General features: G+C 39.2%; 1 protein-coding gene across 1 annotated transcript in view; it reads left to right on the top strand.

Moving 5' to 3' along the window:
- The window catches only part of fgf10b (fibroblast growth factor 10b), a 28501-nt gene extending 24447 nt beyond the window's left edge, over nt 1-4054 (top strand). The window contains exons 2-3 of the mRNA XM_036527803.1: nt 808-911; nt 3863-4054. Of these exons, the coding sequence (XP_036383696.1) occupies nt 808-911; nt 3863-4054 (296 nt within the window). The remainder of the gene's footprint in view (nt 1-807; nt 912-3862) is intronic.
- Nucleotides 4055-23951: the final 19897 nt, after the last annotated feature.

Consider the following 23951-nt stretch of genomic DNA (forward strand, 5'->3'; position numbering starts at 1 on the left):
ATGACCATCTGTGAGTCAAGGAGGCGACACGCCAGGGCCATGAGTAAGCTGAGAGGAACTGCGGAGATACCTCTCATTACACAAGCACAGACAGGGGTCGGCTGCTGTGAGAACACACTATGCTGCTTTATTTTAGACCAATGGTGGCGCTACACAGTTTACTTTAGACCCAAGGCAATGGTACGGGGAATCTCTTTCAATGCATCCTACAGTGCAATGTCTCATAGCTAGGGCAACCACTGTATCACAAACTCCAAGCATCCTAGAGCTAGGGCAATCACTGTATCACGAACTCCAAACATCTCTGAGCTCTCAGAGCTAGGGCAACCACTGTATCACAAACTCCAAACATCCCTGAGCTCTCAGAGCTAGGGCAACCACAGTATCACAAACTCCAAACATCCCTGAGCTCTCTGCTTTAAATGTCAAGCACAATGGCTCGTCATGGGCCAGCAGCTTGTTCACTGTAGCCTAATATCTTTATTTTCTTTCAAAAGACGTCAACTGAGAATACCATTGCAGCATCATAAGGTCGTTTATAATTAAAGCCTGAAACAAAAGCTAATCTGACATTCAGAGGGATGGAAATGTTATACGTGTGGAGTGATGGGGAGGAGGAAACACACGCATCATGTTACAGCACATCACTATGATCTGTCTATTTCTCAAACGCAAGACTGAAAGAAACAGTAAAACAGTTTATTGATGCAGATAATAAAACAGCAATAACAGTATGGCAGCATATTTATAATTGGGTAATTGTATAATAACATATGCACTGTACTGTACATATTCTCTGCCTTTTAGGTATACTGGAGATTAAGTCTGTGGATGTGGGAGTTGTGGCCATTAGAGGGCTCAGCAGCAACTATTACCTGGCAATCAGCAAGAGGGGGGAGGTGTACGGGGCGGTAAGTATCCAGCACAGAGATCCACCAGCAAATCACACACTACAAACCTGGTGCAGCACACAAATTTTCTTGTAAGAGGTTACTGGTTATACTCTAAAATAGCCACTTGAGTCTGACTCTAGCCATTAAAGAAGTAGCATCCATTACAGTTACACAGTGCTGTATACACTCCTAATTATGGTCATCACATTATGCAGACAGATCTCTATCGCTGAAGATTGTACTGACTTTGCCATAGCCACCATGTGATGTACTGTATCCATAACTAGTTTGTGGCATTCATGAAAGGTGAGCAACATCTTATCCATTAGGATTCCATAATCAGTGCAGGGGTAGGAAGGTTTCTTTAGGTTTCAGGAATTCTGAACTTAATCTGGCTTCTAGACCCATGAAGTAGCATGTCATGTCAACATGTATACATATTTTAAATCTATAAAAATCCCTATGGCCTTTATTATTTCATTGTTGTGATATCTGAGTAAAAATAAATGAATTTCTCTTTAAGGTGAGTGATGAAGCTCCACATTAACAGTAGTTAGTTGTGTTATGTAAGAACCATGTTTTTTTCTCCACTTTTCCCATATCGAAGTTAGCCTCTGCTCCAATATAATACATCTAAACTCCAAGTCTCAGCTTGTTTGATGTTGGCAGAGATACTTATTTCTTGGGTTTAAAAAGTCCCTTGTGGTGGCTTTGGAAATTTCATTTCATTGTACAATAATCCCTCAGCAAAAGGAGAACTTCAAAGAGAAGATGCAACTGTGAGCCACCCTGAGGCTCTCTTCACTCCTTCAGAAAGAGTCTTTCTAAAAATTGTCTATTAGTTCTATTCGGATGCTGACAACACATCTATTCCTTTCATTACAGGTTGGCTGCTTTCAGCAAAATCATCATTACATTAATTTTTAATTAACATATAATATTTACATCTCATTATAGCTTGAAATCAATTTGACATTTCTAGAAAATATTGATTTTTTTTAATTTCACCTTTATTTAACCAGCTTAGTCCCGTTGAGATAAAAATCTCTTTTCCAAGGGAGACCTGGCCAAGAAGGCAGCAGCACATAACAGGCAAAAAGAAAGATAAAAAACTATTCAATATAAAACATTAAAAGGCAATAACAATATACCAATAGAATGCTTCAGAGCACCAAATAGAGAGCACACAAGGCATTGAGGTAGAAAGAAAAAGAGGAAAGAGAGAGCGAGAGAGAGAGTAAGGGAGAGAGAGAGCGGGAAAGAGCAGAGAACTTATTCAAAGAATTGACAGTTTCCAATACATTCTTCTTCCATAGCCCTAACAGCAGATTTGAACTCCCATAGAGAATGAATGAGTTCTGATGAACTCCTGAAAAAGTGTTTAGTTTTGCATTCCAAGCAAGTGGTCCTTACAAGGTAGATAATAAATGTTTAACATGTAGAACCAAACACTTTCCCATAATTGTGTTTCCTGTCACGTGCCTTCAAAAGGTTATACAAGACCCAGCATTTTTCTCTTCTTCTGTTGAAAGGCTTTCTATTGGTCTATAACCTTTACTCTGCTGCCTTTAAATACTAAAGCAATACAACATGCAATAGGAAAATGAACATAATGTGTTACAGTTTTTATTTCACAGTATACCAATGGAAATTAAAAGCAAATGTCTTCTGAAGTTAAATGTGTATCTTGCACATCCTATTGATTGCAGTTGTGTAGTCAAGAGTTACATTATGTTCATGATCTAATGGGTTGACAGTCACAGCACCGAATGAGTTAACTCCCCGTTAGAAGTTAAACACCCAATTAGGTTATATGGAAATTCAGCTGACACAAGTGATTGTTATGAAACAAGTTAAAGAATGAAAGTGTGTTGGCTGGGGGTGTCCTTGGTTTTATCAGTTTTGCGAATACCATTACATCATTGACATAAAAGAGCAAGCATCATTTACTGTAATGAATTATAGTGCCACAAATTAAAATTAAACTGCATGCATATGGCCAGTGTTAATAATTTTTTACTCTAGGGTTTTTGTAATGGGTGTATAAAAAGTCTGATTCAGAGTTTTCAGTAAATGTTTCCATAGTAAGAATAATGAATAAGCCCAGGTTTCGCCAGTACTCATTAGACCTTCCTAAACCTAGGTCTCTTAATGCAACAAATTCTCATATTTTTTTACAACACTGCTGATCTTATGTTTAAACATGAAGTGATTGTCCTTTGAGTGGCTATACATGAAGCCTCACACACAGTTTGCTCCCAAGCAATGGGATTTAGAGCATTCCATCTGAGCTGCATTTCAAGCATCCTTATTAGACACCATCAGATGAAAAATGTATTCAGTTTTGCAGTGTCACAAAAGTTTAGAAAACAGGGGTAAATGTAACTGCTAAAGCATGAAAGCACATTGGACTGAGAATGGAAATGAGAAGCTTATTGACCTCTGGTGACAACAGGAGTTTTCATTTGAGCTACTGACTATTTGGCAGAACCAAATATAGCTGCATCCAGAGGTGGAGACACATGCTACAGCTTCCCAATTTCAAAACTTGATTAACTTGATTCACAGAAATACATCTTTGCCAGCTTGTGTCATGTGATAGGTACATTTGTTTACAGTTTCCAAAAATCACATTGTGTGTTTTCGCTTTAATTTACATGGCGACTAGCAAAACCACATTTTATACGGACCTGTGTCATGACCTGGATCTGACAAACATGGTAACATCTGTAGCCCTGTATTTGCATGCCATCATCTGAAAGGTCATAGAAATTAAGGGCTTTTGTTTTTACTGCTGTAGTTATATAAGAAACCATACTCAGTGGTCTCAGGGCTTCAAGGTTTCATGTTGGACATGAACCCACAAACCACTAGAATAAAACAAAGGCCACAGAACTACTTCAAACAGCTACACAGGAGTAGACTAAAAACAAAGAGGTTACAGTATTTTTCCCCTTCTCATTTTCTAGAAGGAATTCAGCATTGACTGCATGCTGAAGGAGCGCATTGAGGAGAATGGATACAACACTTATGCGTCCGCTAAATGGAGAAACAAGAACAAGCAGATGTTTGTGGGCCTGAGCGCCAATGGCAAGTCAATGAGGGGGAAAAAGACACGGAGGAAGAACACCGCCACACACTTTCTTCCCATCATGGTGTAGTCACTACACTGGACTGAGCTTGAGGGAGGGTTTTACTGCACTGAAGAAAAGACAACCTTCAAAAAACTAGAAAATTTCTCAAAAGACATCTGTTCTAAAAAAGGAAAGCACTATTGAAAGGAACAGTCTGGGCTCTCTGTACAGCCAAAACTGCTTAATGTCACACATTCATTGTGGATGTTTTAACCTGTGAGCACATGATGAAATTGGAACTCCCTTTATCTGTGCCAAATTGTTTTAAAATGGCAGTCAAAAGAAAGGAGGAAGTGGGGATGAAAAAAAGACGACATATTATTCTGTTATACCCAGTAAGTTAACGGACAGTGGCCACTGATTTGTGTGTGTGCATGTGCGTGCGTGTGTGTGTGCATGCGTGCTTGATCTTAGAGAGAGGTTATTTATATGTACACAAGCTCATTTAAAAGACTTTGAATTCACACTTGTGTTTCAGGACCCACTGAACTGCTAACGACGCAAAGTTGCTGGAGGAACTGAGGCAAAATGAGTACTGTTTGTGTCAAATTAACACAGCAGCTGACAGAGTGACTGATATGCAAAGCCACTGCATTGCGTTCATCCACTGCTTATGTGGGCTGCTCTCAGATAAATTATTTATTTTGTGTAATATTTAAAGAAAAAAATACTAAACGGACACAAAATGTTTGCCTTGCTAATCTTTTCATACCTTTCAAATACTTTCTTTAAGACACCCATAAATAAAAAATCTGTTCCATGTCTGAATGGTGTAATACCTTTTATTCTCAACATCTGAGGCAGAAAATGTGCTTCACAATATGCTACAAACAGTATGTAGCCTTTAAAATGAACTGATGTTTAGTTTGGGTAAATCAAAAATGTGTTTCACAACTAAGCTACTAAGACTGACGTGAATGTTAATTGTCCTTTTGTTGAATTTGTTCACTGATGTAACTTTTGGGCAGGTTGTTATTTCGCACAGTGGAGTTCACTGTACTGATGTGCACAAGAATGTATTTCATCCTTAAGAGTCACAGATTATTTCCACATGATGTGGGTCATTTGCATAGAGTGCTAATCCTGTCTCTTGGCATTTCTGGCATAGATGCAGTACATTATACATATTTTATTTATTTATTGGTACATGTTTATTTATAGAACAAATACACTATGAGTCACAGTGAGAAATATATCCACTGTATTTATTTGAAAAAATATAGCAAAACCCAAGAAATGGATACTAAGAAATGTAACAGTTATCTAAAACTTTTGTATTTAAATTAGTTAGCATTTATCTAGAGTTATCAATAAATTAGCAATCATATGGACAAGTAGCAGATAAGTACATCATCAATCATAACCACAGCAGTCACAGTCTGAATCCCTTTAATCTGATTTACATTATCTGAAACATATCAAGGCTCTTGCAGATGCAAGACTGCACTCTTTCCATGTAAGAATACATGGGTTGAAGATCACACCACAGGAGCAGCTGTGAATTGTTTGAATCCAGAGACTGTTGGAACTATAGTGAAAAGGGCTTATTTTAATAACTGACAACTGTTATTTGATGAAGTCCACAGGGCCCACAGTGTTTTGGTTTAGTTTTTCTAATCTAACGGGTTCCAGGAACAGAATAAAGCCCGAACAACAGAGGGTAACCGGTCTCTTTTTTTCAGGCAACAGGCTTTGTGTTCTTCAGAGTGCTGACACTCCACTGAAGCATTTATAACATACATTAAAGGTGAGGCCACGTCAGACAGGTGCCTGGAGCCTATCAAGATCTCCCCAAGTTTCCAATACCAGCACAGTAGTTGGATCAAACATATGATTTGGCCTTGGCCTAGGTGATGCATATGTTTACATATTGCAGGAGAGTGGTGGGTAAGAGAAGTAAAATACAGAGACATCATCCTTTTCAACACGTATAAAAGCAACACATCATAGTAATCATACAAACTGCCATAAAGGCTCCTAGGGATGACTGGGTTATAATTTTAATGTCAAGTCCAACATTGCTGAAGCTGAAGAGGAAAATGAATGACCTGTGTATTCCCACAACCTTTACAAATATATGGGCAACTACACCGGCATTATATTTGCGTTGAAATTGTAATGTGAAACTAATCAAATTTGAACCTTAAGGAACATACAGTATATTATGTGAGGCAACTTATTCAACAAATGGTTTATCAGAGTTCATTCAATTACAGTATTTTACAACTTATCTTTCCACAATGATGTCACTCAGCCAGTTGAATCACAGTACAGTTGAAAGACTGAAATGCACCTAAATAACCCACAATCCACATAAGCATACTGTTAGGTTACAGTGTCTATTTGATCATTTTTAAAAGCCCTTTTAAATGAAAATTACTTAAAGGTGATAAACACCTGCAATTATGCCACATGGCATCCAGAAGGTTTCAAGAAAATCTTTCCTATTTCCAGAACCGTGTACCATTTCCCAAAAGGGCTTTGCAAAGACACACAGTCACTGAGAATGGATTTCACAAATGCTATGCTGTGAGATTGCACATTTCACCTATAATTCTGCCTAGTTGGTCTCATGCAGAGAGTTTGCTGTAGATAGGAAAGATGCCTTTCAGGATGATCCAAAATTCTACGGACGAGCAGTGGTCCATTCAACAGTTGTGGAGAGTTGGAATATGTTAACTAAAAAAAGAAATGAACATCCCAAAAAAGTCCTTCCAATAACACCTATATTCAAGGCAAGGTACTCTTTCACTAATTACAAATTTTAAATACAGGTTTTATAGTTTTATATTATACTCTAGCTTCATAGTGTCATTAAAATTGAAAAAAAACATAGACCTATAAAAACTTTGAAACCCCTTTTAAATACAACAAATCCTTACTCTTTCACCCTCACAAACAATGAGAAAAGGACAGGTGTTTATGAAAAATATTAGGCTTCAGTGATTGAACAGAGATATATCTCAACCATCACTTTGGTGTACTGTTTTTGAGTCCTCCCATTATGCTTTGAATGTGCTGTAAGGACGCACCAGCCTGTCGTGGGATAGAGAAGGATCTGTCTGTGGTGAGCTTGAGTCAAACACACCCACAAAAACTTTAACCTGTCCTGTTTATGTCCTTGTAAATGTACAAGAATGATTGCTTTCCAAAAGGTGCAAGAACATAGTACACTTACTTTAAGCACAATCCAACCCTTGATAGACAATTACACCACTTTGGTGATGTGATTGACACACACTGAGTCAAGGGTACAGAAAAAGGATTTGTAAGGGACACGGACTTCACGCTACCATTGAAGGAAAACTCACTTCTATGTAATATTTTATGAAGAAGTTTGACAGAGCTTTCCACTCAGTGGAAAAGAGAAATTATATCAGATGAGCACAGCTGGGGAAAGAATTGTGATGCAAAGCAGAACATTTTTATATGTACCCATGATGGAGATGCTGAAAATGCGGAAGTAGAAGTGTGCAGAAGGAAGTTTTCATACCTCCGAAGACTGAATACTGTAAGGCTGCCAGATTTGCATATTTTGATGAATCTGAGGCTATCGACCTACTGGGTTCACATACACACAAACACATACGCATATGCACATGTACGCATGTGCACTCTGTTGGTGTTCTACTATGTTTTGGGAAATCTGCATCATGAATATAATTTTAAAAAGCCTGTTGTGCAGCTCCCTGCCAAGTATAAATGTGTGGCAAGAGTATGGGTTTCATAATATAGCTGATGTGAAAAATGCAAATTTGGCAATTCTTGAAAGAGTGATCATAGTGGTTCCAGGCATCCCAAAGAAGCCGTATGGTCCTGTGATATGCATTCGTAGTGATAAAAGACCATCAGATTCATGGCCTCAGTGCTTACTTTGATCTAAACAACCTTGTGGACATCACACTTCATTATGGGATGTATTCTGTAGATGAGAATTGGATGCACAATTTGTAGATGAATGCAGTTATGATGCAGTCATGATAGAACAAGATTCATATCAGGCAAAAATATACCCCTGTATACCTCCTGAGTGGCTCAGATGGTAAAAGCTCTTGCTGCAGGAGTAAGCTGAGGTTGAGCCTCACAGCAGAGGTTTGAAATCAGCCACATCAATGGCAGTGACTGTGAAACATGTTAGCTTTGTTCCACTGAAAATAGGAGTGGTGAGTAACTGTATAACTGTTCACTACCAAAGTTGGCTAAGAAGGGAGAAAATGTAAAAAAAAAAATGTAGCTGTTTGATTTTAGTGTTAACCATTACAATTGATATGTACCCTTAAATGCAAAGCTTGCATTGTCTGATTTCTATTTTTCACTTATGTGGGGGTTGTTTTTCATGCTCATTAATGATATAAAATCTACAATTAATGGTGACTAAAGAGCAAAGTTTCTGAAAAATTACACATGGTGTAAAGCCAGAGTAATACTGTCAGGGCTCCGCCCCCCTAGCTGTGGTGTTTTTGTTTTTCCCTGTCCATGTGCTTTTTGTTTTTCCTTGTGTTCCAGCCCCGCCCCGCTCCCCGCCTGGTCGCCGCCCACCTGATTGCCCCATTACCTTCACCTGCCTGCCTGCCCACCTGCATCTCATCTCCTCATCAGCCCAGCCCTATTTCTACCCTGCTTGTTCCTGTCTTGTTTGCCAGTTCGTCTCAGCGTTTTCGTACCCGTTTCGTTCCCGCAGTTTTTTTGGATTTCCGTATTCTCCGTGCCTGACTCTGCCTGCCCTTCGTCTTCGTTTTCTGCCTGCCGTTTTGTCCCTTTGCCTGATCGTTTGCCTGCCTGGTTCCTGATCCTGCCTGCTTCGGTTATTCGACCCTGTTTTTGTCCACGGACTGCCTTCTGGTTTTCGACCCTGCCTGCTTTTGTTTCGCTACTTTCCTGCCGTCATTTATAATCCCGCCTGCAACGTGAAGCTCTCTTGGTCTGCGACTGAGTCCCTGCCTGAGCCCTTACAAATACTATTTCTAGTAGCAAGGGCTATGGTCTCAAAACCGGTCCAAAAGGAGCTGGTGTCTGACAACAGAAAACTGCTCCCCTTTTTGTTACTGAATAAGAGCTCATGCCCCTGGATCCTCAATGCAGTTTAGAGCTTTCATGAAAGTCAGTCAGTGCCTTAAATGAACCCAGAAAGGCTATGTTCAGAAATGAACCTCCCAGTCACAATGACAAGACTGGCATAGTATCAGCTCTATTCAGTTAACTCACAGCAAATCTAAAGCTGTTAGCAGTACGTTGTTTGTGGCAACTGGTTGTGGCTTTAACATCTGAATACCCTCAGTGAAAGCCGTGCTTTCCCTTTACCTGCAGTGGGAGAGATGTTGAAACATTTGTCAGGTTGTTAAGGAAAAGCATTGAAAAATGTCTTTTGTCTAGATGATACAGTATGACTATCTATTCCACCAGCCTATAAGTGTCACTTATTGGCTCTACAGAGTCTAATCGCTTGAAGAGTGCAGGGCAGACACTTAAGATCAAAAAGTGTCACTTTGGTTTTCCTGCTTTTAAGTTCCAAGGATATGTCATGACTGTGAATGAGGTTGCAAGCAGACCCTGAGCCCATCAACCTGAAAGAACTGCTATGATTAATTGCCAGGGCTAGCTGATCCCATACATATGTGCCCAATTTTCCAGAATCTAAATTCAGATGGATACCTGAGTATCAGCAGACTTTCCAGATGCTGAAGGACAATTTTTCACCACCACCTGTTTGAGGGTATCCAAACAGACAGTGCACCTTCATGGCATACACAGATGCCAACTTGTCAGGTATTGGCAGAGTGAAATTACTCCAATGCAGTGCAAGAGTGCTTAGCTGTAATGTCAAGACAATATCTGGAAGGCAAGCTGTTAATCACATTTGTAGGTATTCAACACCACCCAGGCTAGTTCAGCCCATCAGATGGGCACTGTGCCCACAGGGGTTTACTTTCAAGACTGAGTATTTCGAAACATCAAACACGCACTGTCACAAACTAGCATAGACAAGCCTGAAAATTCCTTTGTGGCATTTGTACATCCACATCCAGTGTACACATTCACAGCCATGGAGAGGATCACTCAATTTCGTTTTATTCAGTCTTATAATGAGGATATCTGGCAGGTGATAAACCCACAGAGCCAAAGTTTGGTGGACAAGGTGCATCGGAAAGTTTGCCATCCAACCTGATTGAGATTTCATGAGAACAGTAAACCGGAGCATCTGAGAGCAGTTTTCACGACAACCTATTTAGTCACTTTAGTTGTTTCAAAATACAAAAGACACTCATGGAGACACATTAGCCAAACCAGTGGAAAGGAATATTTGCATATGTATGGGACTGCACAGTTTGTCAGCTGCATAAATTAGTCTTAGAAAGGAATGGTATCCAATGAAATGGGGACACCATAGCAGATAAATACCATTCAGTGTTGAAATACCAATACAGTGTTGAACAGGAGGTTACAAATTTTGACTTAGGCTCCAGTCAATAGATGGCAGAAGGAATTACATTTGTGCTTAAAGTTACTTTAGGCACAACTTGTCACAGTTGTAATTACCTTCTTCAATGTTGCCATGAAAGGTTTTCTGGTTGGGGGTGGTAGGTCTAGTTTAACCAGTAGATCTTCTAAGTGAAGGCTAGGGACAATGATGTGACAGCATTTTTGATTATGTTCTTAAATACCACACCTAGTGGTGAGTACTGAGTACAACATGGTATCCATTTGTTTGTTTTTACCATTCACATTGCATTTAAACATTATGACCAAGAGGTGTTTAATTGGCTCCCCTTCGAACTCAGCTATCCCAGTATCTCTTCTCTTTAAATCTAGAGCTTAGGTCTTTCACTTGGTCTGCATAATGACTGTCTAAACTACAGATTCTCCTCACCTTATTAAGCTTACTGATAGGAAGGCTCTTTGTAGGACGATAGGGGTGAAAGCTGTCCCCTCTGAGGAACGTGCTATCATCTGGGTGGGTTTAAGGTAAAAACATCAGTACACATAGTGTGGCTTTCTTTATAATTATAGTGATGTCTAGAAAGAATTTGTTATATTCTATCAAAGTCTATTCAAAAGCTGACAGAAACTAAGCAGTATTGCTTCATTGCCTAGGAATATCATCGAGATATCATCATTTATATTTTTATATGTAGCAGAGAAAGGTTGTTTGGATGTTGCATACAAACATATGTTCAATGTCTCCAGTGTACAGATGAGAATAATTTGGGGCTATAGTGCCCCCCATTGCTGTACCTCTTATTTCTGAGGAAAAAAACATGTTTAATCAGAAAATGATTATATTGTGGAAAATGCTGTGCTAAGCCTCCAGTACAGTTGGTGCTGGGCACTGTCTCAAAAGAATGGTGGTTCAGACAGAAAATCAAGCATATGAACCATCTTCCTGGGAATTGTTAGTATATTGGCTTTCAGCATCAGATTACACTAACAATGCATGGTCTTCAGTGGAGTCAACATATCTCAAGACATTAATCATGTCAATAGTGTCATATTTATAGAACGGAAGTGCTTTAATTTGAAATTCCAGAAAATGTTAACGTAGTGGCATTTTCTGTGAAAGAAGGACAATTGTCTTAACGTGGGCTTGCTTTATTATAGGTTTATGCGCTTTGGGAAGGTTATAGAACACCAGGTAAACCAAGTCAACTTTCATGAAACAAATTTGTTCTTGGCTATTTCTCGGCTATACTTCTCAGCTAATCTCTTCAGTTTCTGGTGAATCATAGTTTACAACTGTGGGATCAAAGTGCAATTTTCACCATTTTGAATGAAAAAGCACTACCTTTGTGAGCACATTCTATGATTAGAGCAGCATTAGTTTGATGTTCTTTTATTTCCTCTCTCTGACTTGTACTCTCTTTTCTTGTTTAGTGTTGAATACGCACCTTTTTCAATTAGTTTGCAATAGGTTTTGAGGGGTGATTTGCTGTGTTAGGGCATGAAGGTATGAAGGTGAATTTACTCTTAAAAAGGGTCTTATCTCTCATAGGCTGCAACAGGAGTGAATTTAAATCAAATACCAATGCACTAGTATTTTCAGATGTTAGAATGGAAGAATTGCATTCTCAAGAGTCTAAAGATGTCTTTTCCCTTTTGTTACAATTCTGATACCAAATCGTTACTATCCATTGTCAAAAAAAGCAATCTACTCTTATGGGTTGAAATACAATCATTAGCCTCCCATGTGACCTAGAAGTCAAACACCATTGAGTTGGGCTGCACATGCATGGAGGGGAGAAGTCTTGGTATCTTGCCTCAGTTTCATAGTCAGTAACCTCTGTCTTGGGCAGTCATTATGGATTTCATTGCAAGTCAAAGCTGTAACATTTTTATTCTGAGTTGAGTTGTCCATTGAGAAGAGTGAGTTAGATTAAAATGATATAGACACACGAAACTGTAGCCCTTGTTCTCATAATGCTCTCCACACATGGACGCAAGATTACCTTCAGCTGTGGTGGAGAGGAAGAGTGAGCTGAGTCTGGATACACTCTCCATCTCCTGTTCATATAGTTGAGGGAGGATACTTCACACCATTGCTCTACTGACTGGTGAGACAAGCTTTCAGAAATGCTATTGATATTGAGTGGGGCCCACTGCTTCCTCCCTCGGGACTCACTTATCACATGTTTGACCTTGTGGGTGTGAAGTGTTGACTGAGGAGAATTAAAACCAATGGTTATATAGGTAACCTTGGTTCTATGAGTCCAATATGTTTCACAGCCTTACTGCATAGGGGTGCACTGTGGGGTGCAGTTTGCAAATGAGGAAGTAGTTGATATGCAACAAGGTTATGTAGAATGTGCAGGATCACAGCAGTCTCCCAGGGTGTGGTTAGTTTGATATGTGGTTAGTTTGATATATATACTTAACATACAGTAATGTCATGGCTGTCACATGTTGACCTTCTTAACAAACCATGGTCAACTACATAACTTTTATATACTTAGATTTTCTTTAACAGCTCAGTCATGCTCCTTTGGAAATCAAACAGAATTGTACACATTAAGAACCAAAAAGTGTAGATCACACAAAATAATTTCTGTCATTTTTATAGCAAGCTACGGAACCAATGAATGAGTTACAATCCACAACACTGATTATTTAGAAGGAAGGGAGACTATTGTCTTCAATGAAATGTTTGTGGTGGGCGCTTAAGCAGGCGGTGAGAACTGAAACAGGATATCCATTTTCGTGTAGCTGCTCCATGGTGAGCTGCCATGACGCGCTGCGAGGTGCCAGTATTCAGGGTGCTGTGTGCTGCTGAGAAAACGTGAGCAGTGGGATGGCGGCACAGGGTCCGGGAGTACTCGCCTCCACAGGGCCCTATTGCATCATATTGAACACCAGCGTGGACATCTGGCCACAAGATATTCTCCTTTTATCACCCCCCTCTCAGCGCAGAAAAACAAGTCTGGTTTCTCTCAAGACGACAGATGCTCTCCCCTATTCTACTAATTGCAGTGCTTACTGCATGGAAGAAGAGACTGTTTAAAAAGGAGACAGCAGGAGCCAGACCTTTCTGCAGAGAGGGTCGTTGTGAATCTTTTTTTAGGAATAATTCAACAGATCCCTAAATAAAGCTTTTACATATATGATACTCCACCTTAGTAATCCATACGAGTATGCATTATAAATGCAACAGCCCTCTTTGGACATACTGCATTCATTCATTATGCATTCTTCTGCAGGAACGGTTTGTTTCTCATAACATCATTCCTGAGAAATAGAACATTTTATATGATTAGTACACCACAAAAAAAGTTTCTAAAGTAACTGTAAATTTACCCTCTAACACATGATTTGTTTTATTTTCACAAAACATGAGTCTTTGAAACAAAAAAGCTTCTGAACTGCTGAACTGTTTTCAGTTTGAGTTAGGTTTTCATGTAATAAGAAGAACAAGAACAATGAGAGCATTTTTCTGTTTATTTGTTTTTTGTAATTGAGTTAGTCAAAAGATCAGATTTGAGTTGGAAGATAGGCTCTCATGGTTGACTGTTTTTCTCAAGTGAATAGCAAGAACATACATTTATAGTGTTCCAGCAACATTATGTAAGAGTATCTTTCATTGAGCATTTCCTCATAGCAAATTTAACTTTCTGATTGTGAACAAGGTGTGCTAGTCAGTATAAGCACTTCCATATATTACCTCATTTATCAACAGAAATTCAGTCACATATTTTATTAGCACATAAAATAATACTGAACTATTCTTTATGTCACTTGTTATAATTATAACTCTGATTCAAGGCATCAGGTACATGCTCCATGATCAGCTATATGCTCAACTTTGTAGAGAATCAAAAACAACTGCTTTTTAATGTTCACTAACATATGAATGTTTGATCTGTGTCAGTGGAGTGGGGGGGGGGGGGGGGGCAGAGGGTGCCCAGTAACAAAGGGGCCCACCTTGGGCCGAAACTTCCTGACTGAAAATTTTTGTTGTTTAGTTTAATATTTTGAATAAAGTTTGTTTGTGTCTTGATTGCCACAAAATAATAATAATAATAATAATAATAAATAAAAAGTCAGACTGAGCGTGTAATGGTTTCGACCGACCTCTAGCTAAGTTTCTCGACGCGATATTTATTTTGAATGAGCAGAGACACAATAAAGTTACAGAAAACTTAATTCGCTGTCCAATATCCTTGTGTAAGTGTACAAAAAGAAAAATTACGCCCTCTGTTCGAGTGCCAAAGTAGGAACTAGGCGATCGCCGGCTGTCTTATTTCTCATCGCCGTCACTGCTGACGGAGCCGCGGTATTTAAAAATGTATTTAAATACACAAAGCAAAGCCTGAAGGCATACAAAAGCCGGGACATTCTAAAACACTTAACGTAATGTTACAAAACTGCGACAAAACTCCTGTCAAAAAATCAAAACCGAAATCCTAGGAGTATGGTCAGGCGCGGATTAATGCACAAACTGGCCTAGGGGCCCCACGTGTGCGAGGGCCCCGGATTGGCCAGACTATTTTTAACCCTTTCACAGTAATTTATTTTTATGCTATGTAGCGGATGTTGTGTTACATGGTTTGTTACGTTTTCATTAGTGTTTAGCTACTCATAGTTTTCAGTTAGCAATCGCTATATTTTAACGTTAAATCACTGTTTCCTCAAAGATAAAATTAGCTAGAATTTTTCCAAGATAGTGTTCTAATCGCACCGGTTTTAGCATAGGTGCTAAACTGCAAATCACAACCGTGTGACCGTACGTGCGAAAGGGTTAGTTATTTAAATTTACTTCAGAGGAAAAGAAGACCTGGTTAAGTAGCGTTGTCGCCGACAGGCTAACGGCAATTTGCCTTTAGCTCAACTGGCAACGACGCTGGCTTTAAGGGGTTGGCAGCGAGCAGTAAGAACCTCAGTTCGAAACTCGCTCGCTCGCCGACCCACGTAACATCACATTAAAAAAAAAAAAACACAACGCAAGAGACCACCCGTTACACATGGAGTTGTGTATCGCATCGGCCTCAGTGATGGAAATGCACACCTCTGTTTTAAGCATGGTACTAAATTACTTATTTTCTGGTATATTTTTTTATTATGGTATATTTTTTTGTATGGTATATTTTTTCTGGTATATTTTATATATATATATATAGCTTCTGGTTCTGGTAGCATAATGAGTAAGCCCCCCCCCCCCCCCCCCCCCCCCCCCCCCCCCCCCCCCATACACACACACACACACACACACACACACACACAATGACCCAATGGCCCATGACCACCTTAATCCAAAACTGAGTATGGTCGTTATCTCACGTTAAGCGCTTTCCTCTCCATTGACGCCCATTATAAGGACAAAGTTTACCGTGGTTTAATGTCCCAAAACAATGATCAATGATCACCAAATTTGTCTGACATCTCACATGTCATAAACACTATCTCCTTTCAAGAGACAGTGATTATTGGACGCTATTTTGGAACATTAAGACACCTCAAGCCTTTCCTTAGCCTAGGCTATAGGCTAATGGGCGTCAATGGAGAGGAAAGCGCTGAATGTAAGAACGTCCATGCTCACAGGATTTTGGTTTTGATTTTTTGACAGGTGGAAGTGTTTATGACAAGAGATGTCTGAGAGAAATTTGGTGATTATTGATCGCTGTTTTGGAACATTAAGCCACGTTGAGCCATTTCACGTTAAGCGTTTTAGAATGTCTGCAAAAGCCTTGATGCTTGGTCGTACTTCAAGACGGGATTTGTTGGCGAAAGTGACGAGGACACCAGTGGATATTCTGGTTGTATGTGGGCAGGTTTGCACAAATATTTTTATTTTATTACAACTTTTATTTGGGAAAAAAAGTTTGGAAAAACGGTTTTGATTTTTTGACAGGTGGAAGTGTTTATGACAAGAGATGCCTGAGAGAAATTTGGTGATCATTGATCACTGTTTTGGAGCATTAAACCAAGTTAAGCCGTTCACGTTAAGCGTTTTACAATGTCCGCAAAAGCTTGGTCGTACTTCGAGGCGGGATTTGTTGGCGAAATTAAAGTGACGAGGACACTAATGGATATTCTGGTTGTATGTGGACAGGTTTGTACTAATATTTTTATTTTATTTGGAAAGCTGTAAGCTACACGTTTCTGTGCCTGGATTCCAGTTGTTCCTGCGAATTGCAGCGATCCATTTGCTTCTCTTTTCCTTAGCTTTGGGCAGTCTGTAAAAAGATAGCTCCGAATTCTTGTTCAATCTATTTGAACAGTCAATCACACAACAGCCCTTTTCATTTTAGATGTGTTTTTTGTGTTTTCGCGGCATTCAAGCTGAACGCTAACGCTGCCACTCAGTGAGTCTTTCTGCCACACTCAGTGGGTGTAACCCGCAGTGACCCCGCCTACTGTGACGTCATGTGCCCACTACAGGTCCTCGCCCTCTCTGCAATGAGCCATCGGCTCCGCCCCTGATCTGTCTTCATTTGAGGAGAGTAACAAAAACCACATATTCTATTGTAGAGTTTCTCAACGGGGGCGGTACCGGGCAATGCTGGGGGGCGTTGTGAACGAGGTAGCTGAAAAGGGGGCGCTCAGGAATAAATGGGGGGCGTTAGTGACAGTTATTCATCACAACTTTTAGGCTTCTGTCAGAACAAACAGTGTTCATTTGAATTTGAAATATAACATATTCTGATGTCTTTGTGCGAATGATTAGGTGCTTAGATTAAGCGATTTTTCAGTGCTTTTATTTTGAAAGGCCACACTGGAAGTGATGGGGATGAGTTACGCGGTTTTGACTGATGAATGAAGAAGTTAATAAAGCTTGTCGATCGGTTCGGAGCTCCTTGTTTAATTAATTATTATTAAAAGTATAGGCTTACAACAGAACGCTCGGTTACAATTATAACATTTTCATGCTGCCGGTGCTCTGACTTCTCCTCATACACTACCGGCAAATGATCTCCATAGCAACGCCTATAAACTTCTGACGGCTCTGACAGCAGTCCAGTTTCGCGGGTTAAGATTCCATGACCAATCAAAATGCATTCTAATTCAGTTAATTTCAGCCTACTTTTGTCGTTCGTTAGGTTCAGTGAACTGGTCTTCGGTCTTCAATAAAATGACCGTTGGAAATTTGGATGTAATATAAGTTAAAGACAGCACGAGGGACTGATCGTGATCTTGAAAACAAAGTTTTGTGTGTTGTCCTAAATTTGTTTGAATTTTCAAATACATATCTTCACAATATTTTTTCAATCAATTCCCAAAGTGTTGTTGTTGTCGTTATTGTTTTTTTCCCCAAAAGACAATATTTCCCAACTCATATTCAAAACATCAACCATTCGAGGCCTTTTCAAAACCTGAACAGGCTACATCACTCCAAGGGGTGACTAGTGTTTTCAACATTTTGACATTAATTCTGACCAAAAACAGTTCTCCACAAATGAGTGTAATAACATAAGTCTCTCTCTCTCTCTCTCTGTGTGTGTGTGTGTGTGTGTGTGTGGTGGTGGTGGTGGTGGGGGCAGGAGGATCATGATGAGGTCAGGGGGCGTTTGTTCAAAAAAGGTTGAGAACCACTGTTCTATTGTTTCTTGACATTCTTTTTTGGACCCGAGTTATAGCTTTTACTTGCAATTCCCTTTAAATGTTTAGCTGAGCCCTTAGGGTTAGCAATCTGTTGTGTCATTTTTTTTAATGCCTACCAAACCCTTTGTCTTAAATATCTGTTATGAGTGAGTCATGAGTATGACATGATTCAACATATTTTTTGAACATGTTGTTCCTGTAACAGTAACCTGAGCTGAACAATGTCTTCACTCAAGGTGATTTAATCCACTATCTGATGTAATGCCATCAGAGATGTTTTGACTCAGGCTTTCTCTTACTACAGTAGTGTGAAACCTGACTGAATTATAAATTTGAATCAAATTGTATCTTTTTGACAGCATAATCTGTCAAGATTTCACTTTAGTTTTTGTGTAGAAGCCTTAGACAGTTATTTAATTCCCTAATTGAAGGTAGTTGAACATGTTATCTGCAGCTCTAACTAGTTTCACCTGAGATAATTCAGACATCCAATGCAGACTGGTTCAGAAGTAGGCTTAGGGTCACAGGTGTATCAAACCTGATGGCATCAAACAATATGTTTGCATCATAAACGCAAGTGCTGATGATGAAAATATCAAATTCTGCCAATCCAAGTTATGATGAAGAAATGAATGTAACTTTGCTCAGTAGTATTAAGATGGCAATTTTTTTAAAAAAAGGAATTCAAATATATACATATTTTCATACATGGTAATTACATGGTAGTATTTTGTGACCATTTTTGACAAATGTCAAATGTTATGATACATTAAAATCTGAAAAATACAAATTAAGTTCAGTATTCCTTGAGGTATGCTCCTAAATTCAGTCAACATTTGCCCATGAACTCAACTGACATAAATGAACCAACCATAAAACCAACACAGACACATTTTTAATTAATGTTGGTCACCACTGAACTCACCAAACTGTAAAAGTAAACATGTTTTTTTCCCAGCCAAAAATTACTCTCTCTTAGAACAGATCAAACTGCAACTGATTCTTGTCCACTCTCTTAAGTCTTTAAGTATTTCCCTTATATCTGAATTATCCACTTATCATTTTTGTACTAAACAGAGGCCACTGCCAGCCAGGTGGACCTCATTCAGATCAGTAAGGGTGCTGATGCTGCTTTAGAGCAGTGTTCAAACCCAGTTATAGTTTGGATATTTTTTAAACAGGAACCACAGACACAAAGAGAATTTATTGGCTGTACATTATCCTTTCATCCCTTGACCAAAAATAGGAGAAAAACATTCATCACCGTAGTTGAAAACCAAGACTGTTGACCATCATGTCACTCATGTTCTTGTTCTTTCCCAGACTACACTGGCATTTCTGTTCCAAAAATTCAAGTTTTTTCTCATTAAAGACAAAAGCAGCTCTTGCAGACAGTTTCTTTTCATTTGGTTTTGATTAAGGCCAAATGGAATTTCAGTAGCTTTTTTGAAAGCTTCTTTGGCACTGGATATTGATGTTAACTAATGATTTGGATGGCATGAGTTTGGACCAAAAGGTATAGATTCTGCTGCAAATGTGTTTTATTATGCCTAGCTAGCTAACTGTTTTCTGGAATGATTTATGTAACTTACACATTCTTACATGTTATCCATTTATGCATCTGTATATTTACTTAGGTAATTGAGTTTAAGTACTTGTACAATGGTACAGTAGTGACCCACCTGGGAATCAAATCTGCAATTTTTGGGTTCTCCTTGGGATTCCCTATCTAAAGTGTTTCTGATCCTAGAACATTACTTTTTGCACTACCTATACCAGTTTACCAACCATGTATTTCTTTATGTAAAATGCAAGTGTACGGAGTAAGTGCTCTTGATATTTGATATTTTGATCTTCCTTGTTTTGCAGTGGTTATGATAGAAAAAATACTGTGCTGGCTGATGTGACACAGAATAGGGTGCAAGAGGTAATGTTCATTTAATGTGTATGCCGGCATATGAATGGACAAAATCAGATCTAGCTCCATCATGCATAACAGGCGTGATTAACACTATATTACACCTGACTGAGCATATGTGTCATAGGTATGAATGTGTAGCGATGATGGAAACATCACTCTAGTGGGTTTACCTGTATGCCTTCTTATTGTTTTAATTCCTCCTATATCTTAACTGTGGGAAAGCATGCTGATTGGCTAAATAATGTCACTCAATTACTGCAATATGCAGCCCCTTTCCCTGCTTTATTAAGTTTGTCAGGTTATGCCAAACCTGTGTTCTTTGGTGCCATTTTCAGGCAACCTGCTTGCATGCTTCAGAGTTGCACAATTGTGCTCTGTGACTGAGACCTAGTAACTCAATGTTGATGACTGTGTGCCCTTGTCTGCTGTTTTTGCTGTAGTTAGATTTTTTCTTAGTTGCTAGTTTTGCTGCTCTCCAAAGTCCTCACTGAGCTGAATCCTGGATGACAGCCAAATATGTTGCCCATTAAATCATAAATTGTACAGATTGTAAGACTTTTTTCTGCATCATCTGTTTGTAATTCCTTTTTTATTTTGTCCTGCCATTCACCCACATCTGTCTTAGTTTGATAATAAATCCTGCCATTTGGCACATACCCTTCCAGGTCATCTTAAATTGACTGCTCAGACCAAATCATAAATTCTACTTCATTGCTTACCATTTCTTTGAATGTAGATAAATAATGAGAAAATTGTTCTTGTATTCAATTGCTGTTGTATCCAATGACCTGTGATTTCACCTGTGCCAATGTATGATAAGCAAGCCTAATTCTGCTTGACATGACTTGGCACAGGGCCTGGTCCCACCTGTGGATATGGTCAATGCACTGTTAGCCTGGATCTGTTTGCTGCGCACACATTGCTCATCTCAGGTACAGCTGATTTACTGAGAAGCAAGGTCAGGGGACACCAATCTTTATATATGTATCTGGCAGTTCCACTTCTGACAGTGAGCTTTTATTTGCTGACATGGCACATCTGTGCAGCATCACACATTCTGATTCAGCTTTGCAGAGCTTGACATATTTTCACTAAGGTTTATTGTTTGTGGAGTTTGACACAGTCTGACAGATTTGTTGAGTTTGTTTAGTTTGGCTCACTCTGACTTATGTTTGTAGAAACTAGATCATTCTGACCAGGGCTCATTGAGTTTGACACACTGGTGAGGACTTCCGTCGTTTGTCACGTGTTGTTTGCTTTTCTTGACTGGTGATCCCTCATCACTCTCCCCAAGATAATTGTGTATTGTACTTTCATCTCGTGCAGCCTCCACAGTTTTGCTTGTGTCTGCTTGTCATGTATCACACTGTTCAGTTCACTACCTCCCTAAGTTTCCAAAGACAAACAAAAAATGTGTATTCTGATACTGTACATTGTCAGTGTATTCTAATATTAAACTTTACTTGTAAAAAGCACATGTAACAGTAGAGTGGTGTGTTTTGAAAAAAATGGTCTCTTATCAATATGTAATGGTGAACCTACAGTTCTAACAGGCTGTGAACTTTTTCCACAAATTGTAATCTATGACTTTGTCCAACTAATCTGTGACCTTGTCGAGGTAATCATCTAGCATTTTTAGGTGTGATGACAACCTGATAACTGTTCAGGATATCTTTTTCAAAATGTACAGGACAATTTAACTCAACTAGCTTTTTGGAATATTTTCAACATAATTACTTTATTTCTGTCAAAATTGTTTGTTGGCCAAGCAACACCACATCACTGAACTCTGATCCAGAGTGTAACTGATTAGAGAGCAGTCAAACAGGGCTGCTGAGTGGCTCAGTCACCCAAGGTGCTCATCTAGATTATATCTTGGACCCTACAGCCCAGGTTTGAAATCAGCCATGTCACTTGCTGATAATGAATGGGTGTCCACAGAGGCAGAACTATTTGGCTTTACTCCACTGGCAGACAGGGGTGTGTAGGTCAGCTAGGGTTTCCTCATATCACTGTCCTCAGGTGCCCTTTGATTTTTGAGGTCCCAGCAAGTTGCTTTGGTGATGTCAGGAGGGCCCATCCACCAATGAGCACCCACTTCACTGTGGTGCACTGTGTGACTTGCAGTGTGAAAAATAGCTGTTGGCTGCATTTGAGTGTTTTGGAGGATTAATTTTGCATCAGTGTTGTACAACTACTGATTCCAAAACAGGGGTGCGTAACGGGGATAAAGCATAAAAAAGAAAGCAGCCAAACCATAGCTTGGCTGTACAAGCATGTTTATACATAATACATGAGTGTAGAACACATAAACATGCTTTTCATCTTCCATCCTATGTACAATTTTACACTTAATTACAGGAAAAGCTGTTCAGAAGTATCATTTTGACAATTTGTCTCACAACAGTTCAGCCTGAATAACAAAACTGGATGTAAACTTCAGCTTTTAACCAGCATCAGTGTATGCTGAAAATGAGAGCAACCACATGGGTATGATGTTTTTTTCGAAAACGCCATTCAGGGAATATTTCTTGGACTGATCAAAATGAGCACAGCCATTTACATGCTGATATGTACATGTCAGGAATCATAGTTGAGTAATAGTTGTACAGAAGTTGTACACATGTCTAAATACCACTGGTAGTCGTCTGTGATTCCTGATATGGTGGAACAAACCTGGTGGAAAGATAACACCAAAGGTGTCATTTTATTGGGAGGAAACACATGTAAAACCCAGCCTGTTTTATGAAGACAGTTTAATCAGAAAAAGTCAGCCTCTTAAGTTTATCTACAGTATTATACAGCCGTAATGGCAGAATTGAGCTACAAAGACCTTGATGTATAGTTGCGTATTTGCAGTATTACTGGGACAATTCTCACTGTTGACTGAAATGATGAGTTCTTTTCCTTGAATGCATGGCTAGGGTCCTTGCTCCAGTCACCTCTGTAACTGAACAAACTCACAGAGGCGCCAAATACAGCTTGTCTCTGCAATTGTTGAGCCAAAAAAGCTACATGTGAACAAGGCCATACAAACTTGGGACCATTTCACTGTCTGCTTCCACTGCTGTATCCTGTTTGGGATTTGATGGTGGTTCCACAGACGTAATGCCTGCCCAAACATTCTGTGGGTTTTGAGAGAATCACAAATGTATGTTACTTATTAGCTTTGACTTTCAGCACGTATGTGTCTGCCAATGAGTTCTGCGGGGTGACCTCATGGTAGGTTTCCTCCTCAATAACCCAGTGTCGTCCATCATGTCCACAAGGTAGATGAATGTAGTGTATCTTTTGGCCAGTTTACTATTTACCCAAGTCAAAAGGTCATGCAGAAAACCTTGTAATCTTTCATCTTTGGCTTTGGGTATTGGCTTCCAAATGAGCTTCTTCTTCTGCCTGGACTGTGACTGGAGAGTTGGCTTGGCTGGACCACAAGTTCAAGTAAGAACTCGCTAATATAATGATTGATTTTCACCTTGCTTAGTGAAGGGCTGGTTCCATGTGTTTGATGAATATACTGTATAGTACATGAAGAATAAATTCAGCTTCAGCAGTCTTAACAAAGAGGGTTGATTCTATGCTTCAGCTGGAGACCTAATGTCATATTTTACCCAAACTTGCTGAGATTGTCCAAATGAAACATAAAGAATCTGCATGCAGCAACAGTATTATGAAATTTAATTTTCTGAAGTATGATTTAACTTGTACTCTTTGATCGGTGGTACTTCTTTCCCGTTAGGCCTTTTGAACAAATCAGATTGATGTTCAGATACAATTTCATATGATTTAATAAAGAAGAAATTATGTTAGTCATATGATAAAATTAGTTTAAGGAAATGAAAAGAATTAACATTTGATCATAATGTTAGGCACCTGATTTTCATGGTCTTCAGTCCAGGTGCTAGTGCAATGTGCAGGTTTGTAAATTTAATACATGAGGTCAGGAAGAGAGCAAAGAGAGCAAAACTTGAAATGTTC

The sequence above is a fragment of the Megalops cyprinoides genome, chromosome 4 (assembly GCF_013368585.1).
Source record: "Megalops cyprinoides isolate fMegCyp1 chromosome 4, fMegCyp1.pri, whole genome shotgun sequence".
Lineage (NCBI taxonomy): Eukaryota > Metazoa > Chordata > Actinopteri > Elopiformes > Megalopidae > Megalops > Megalops cyprinoides.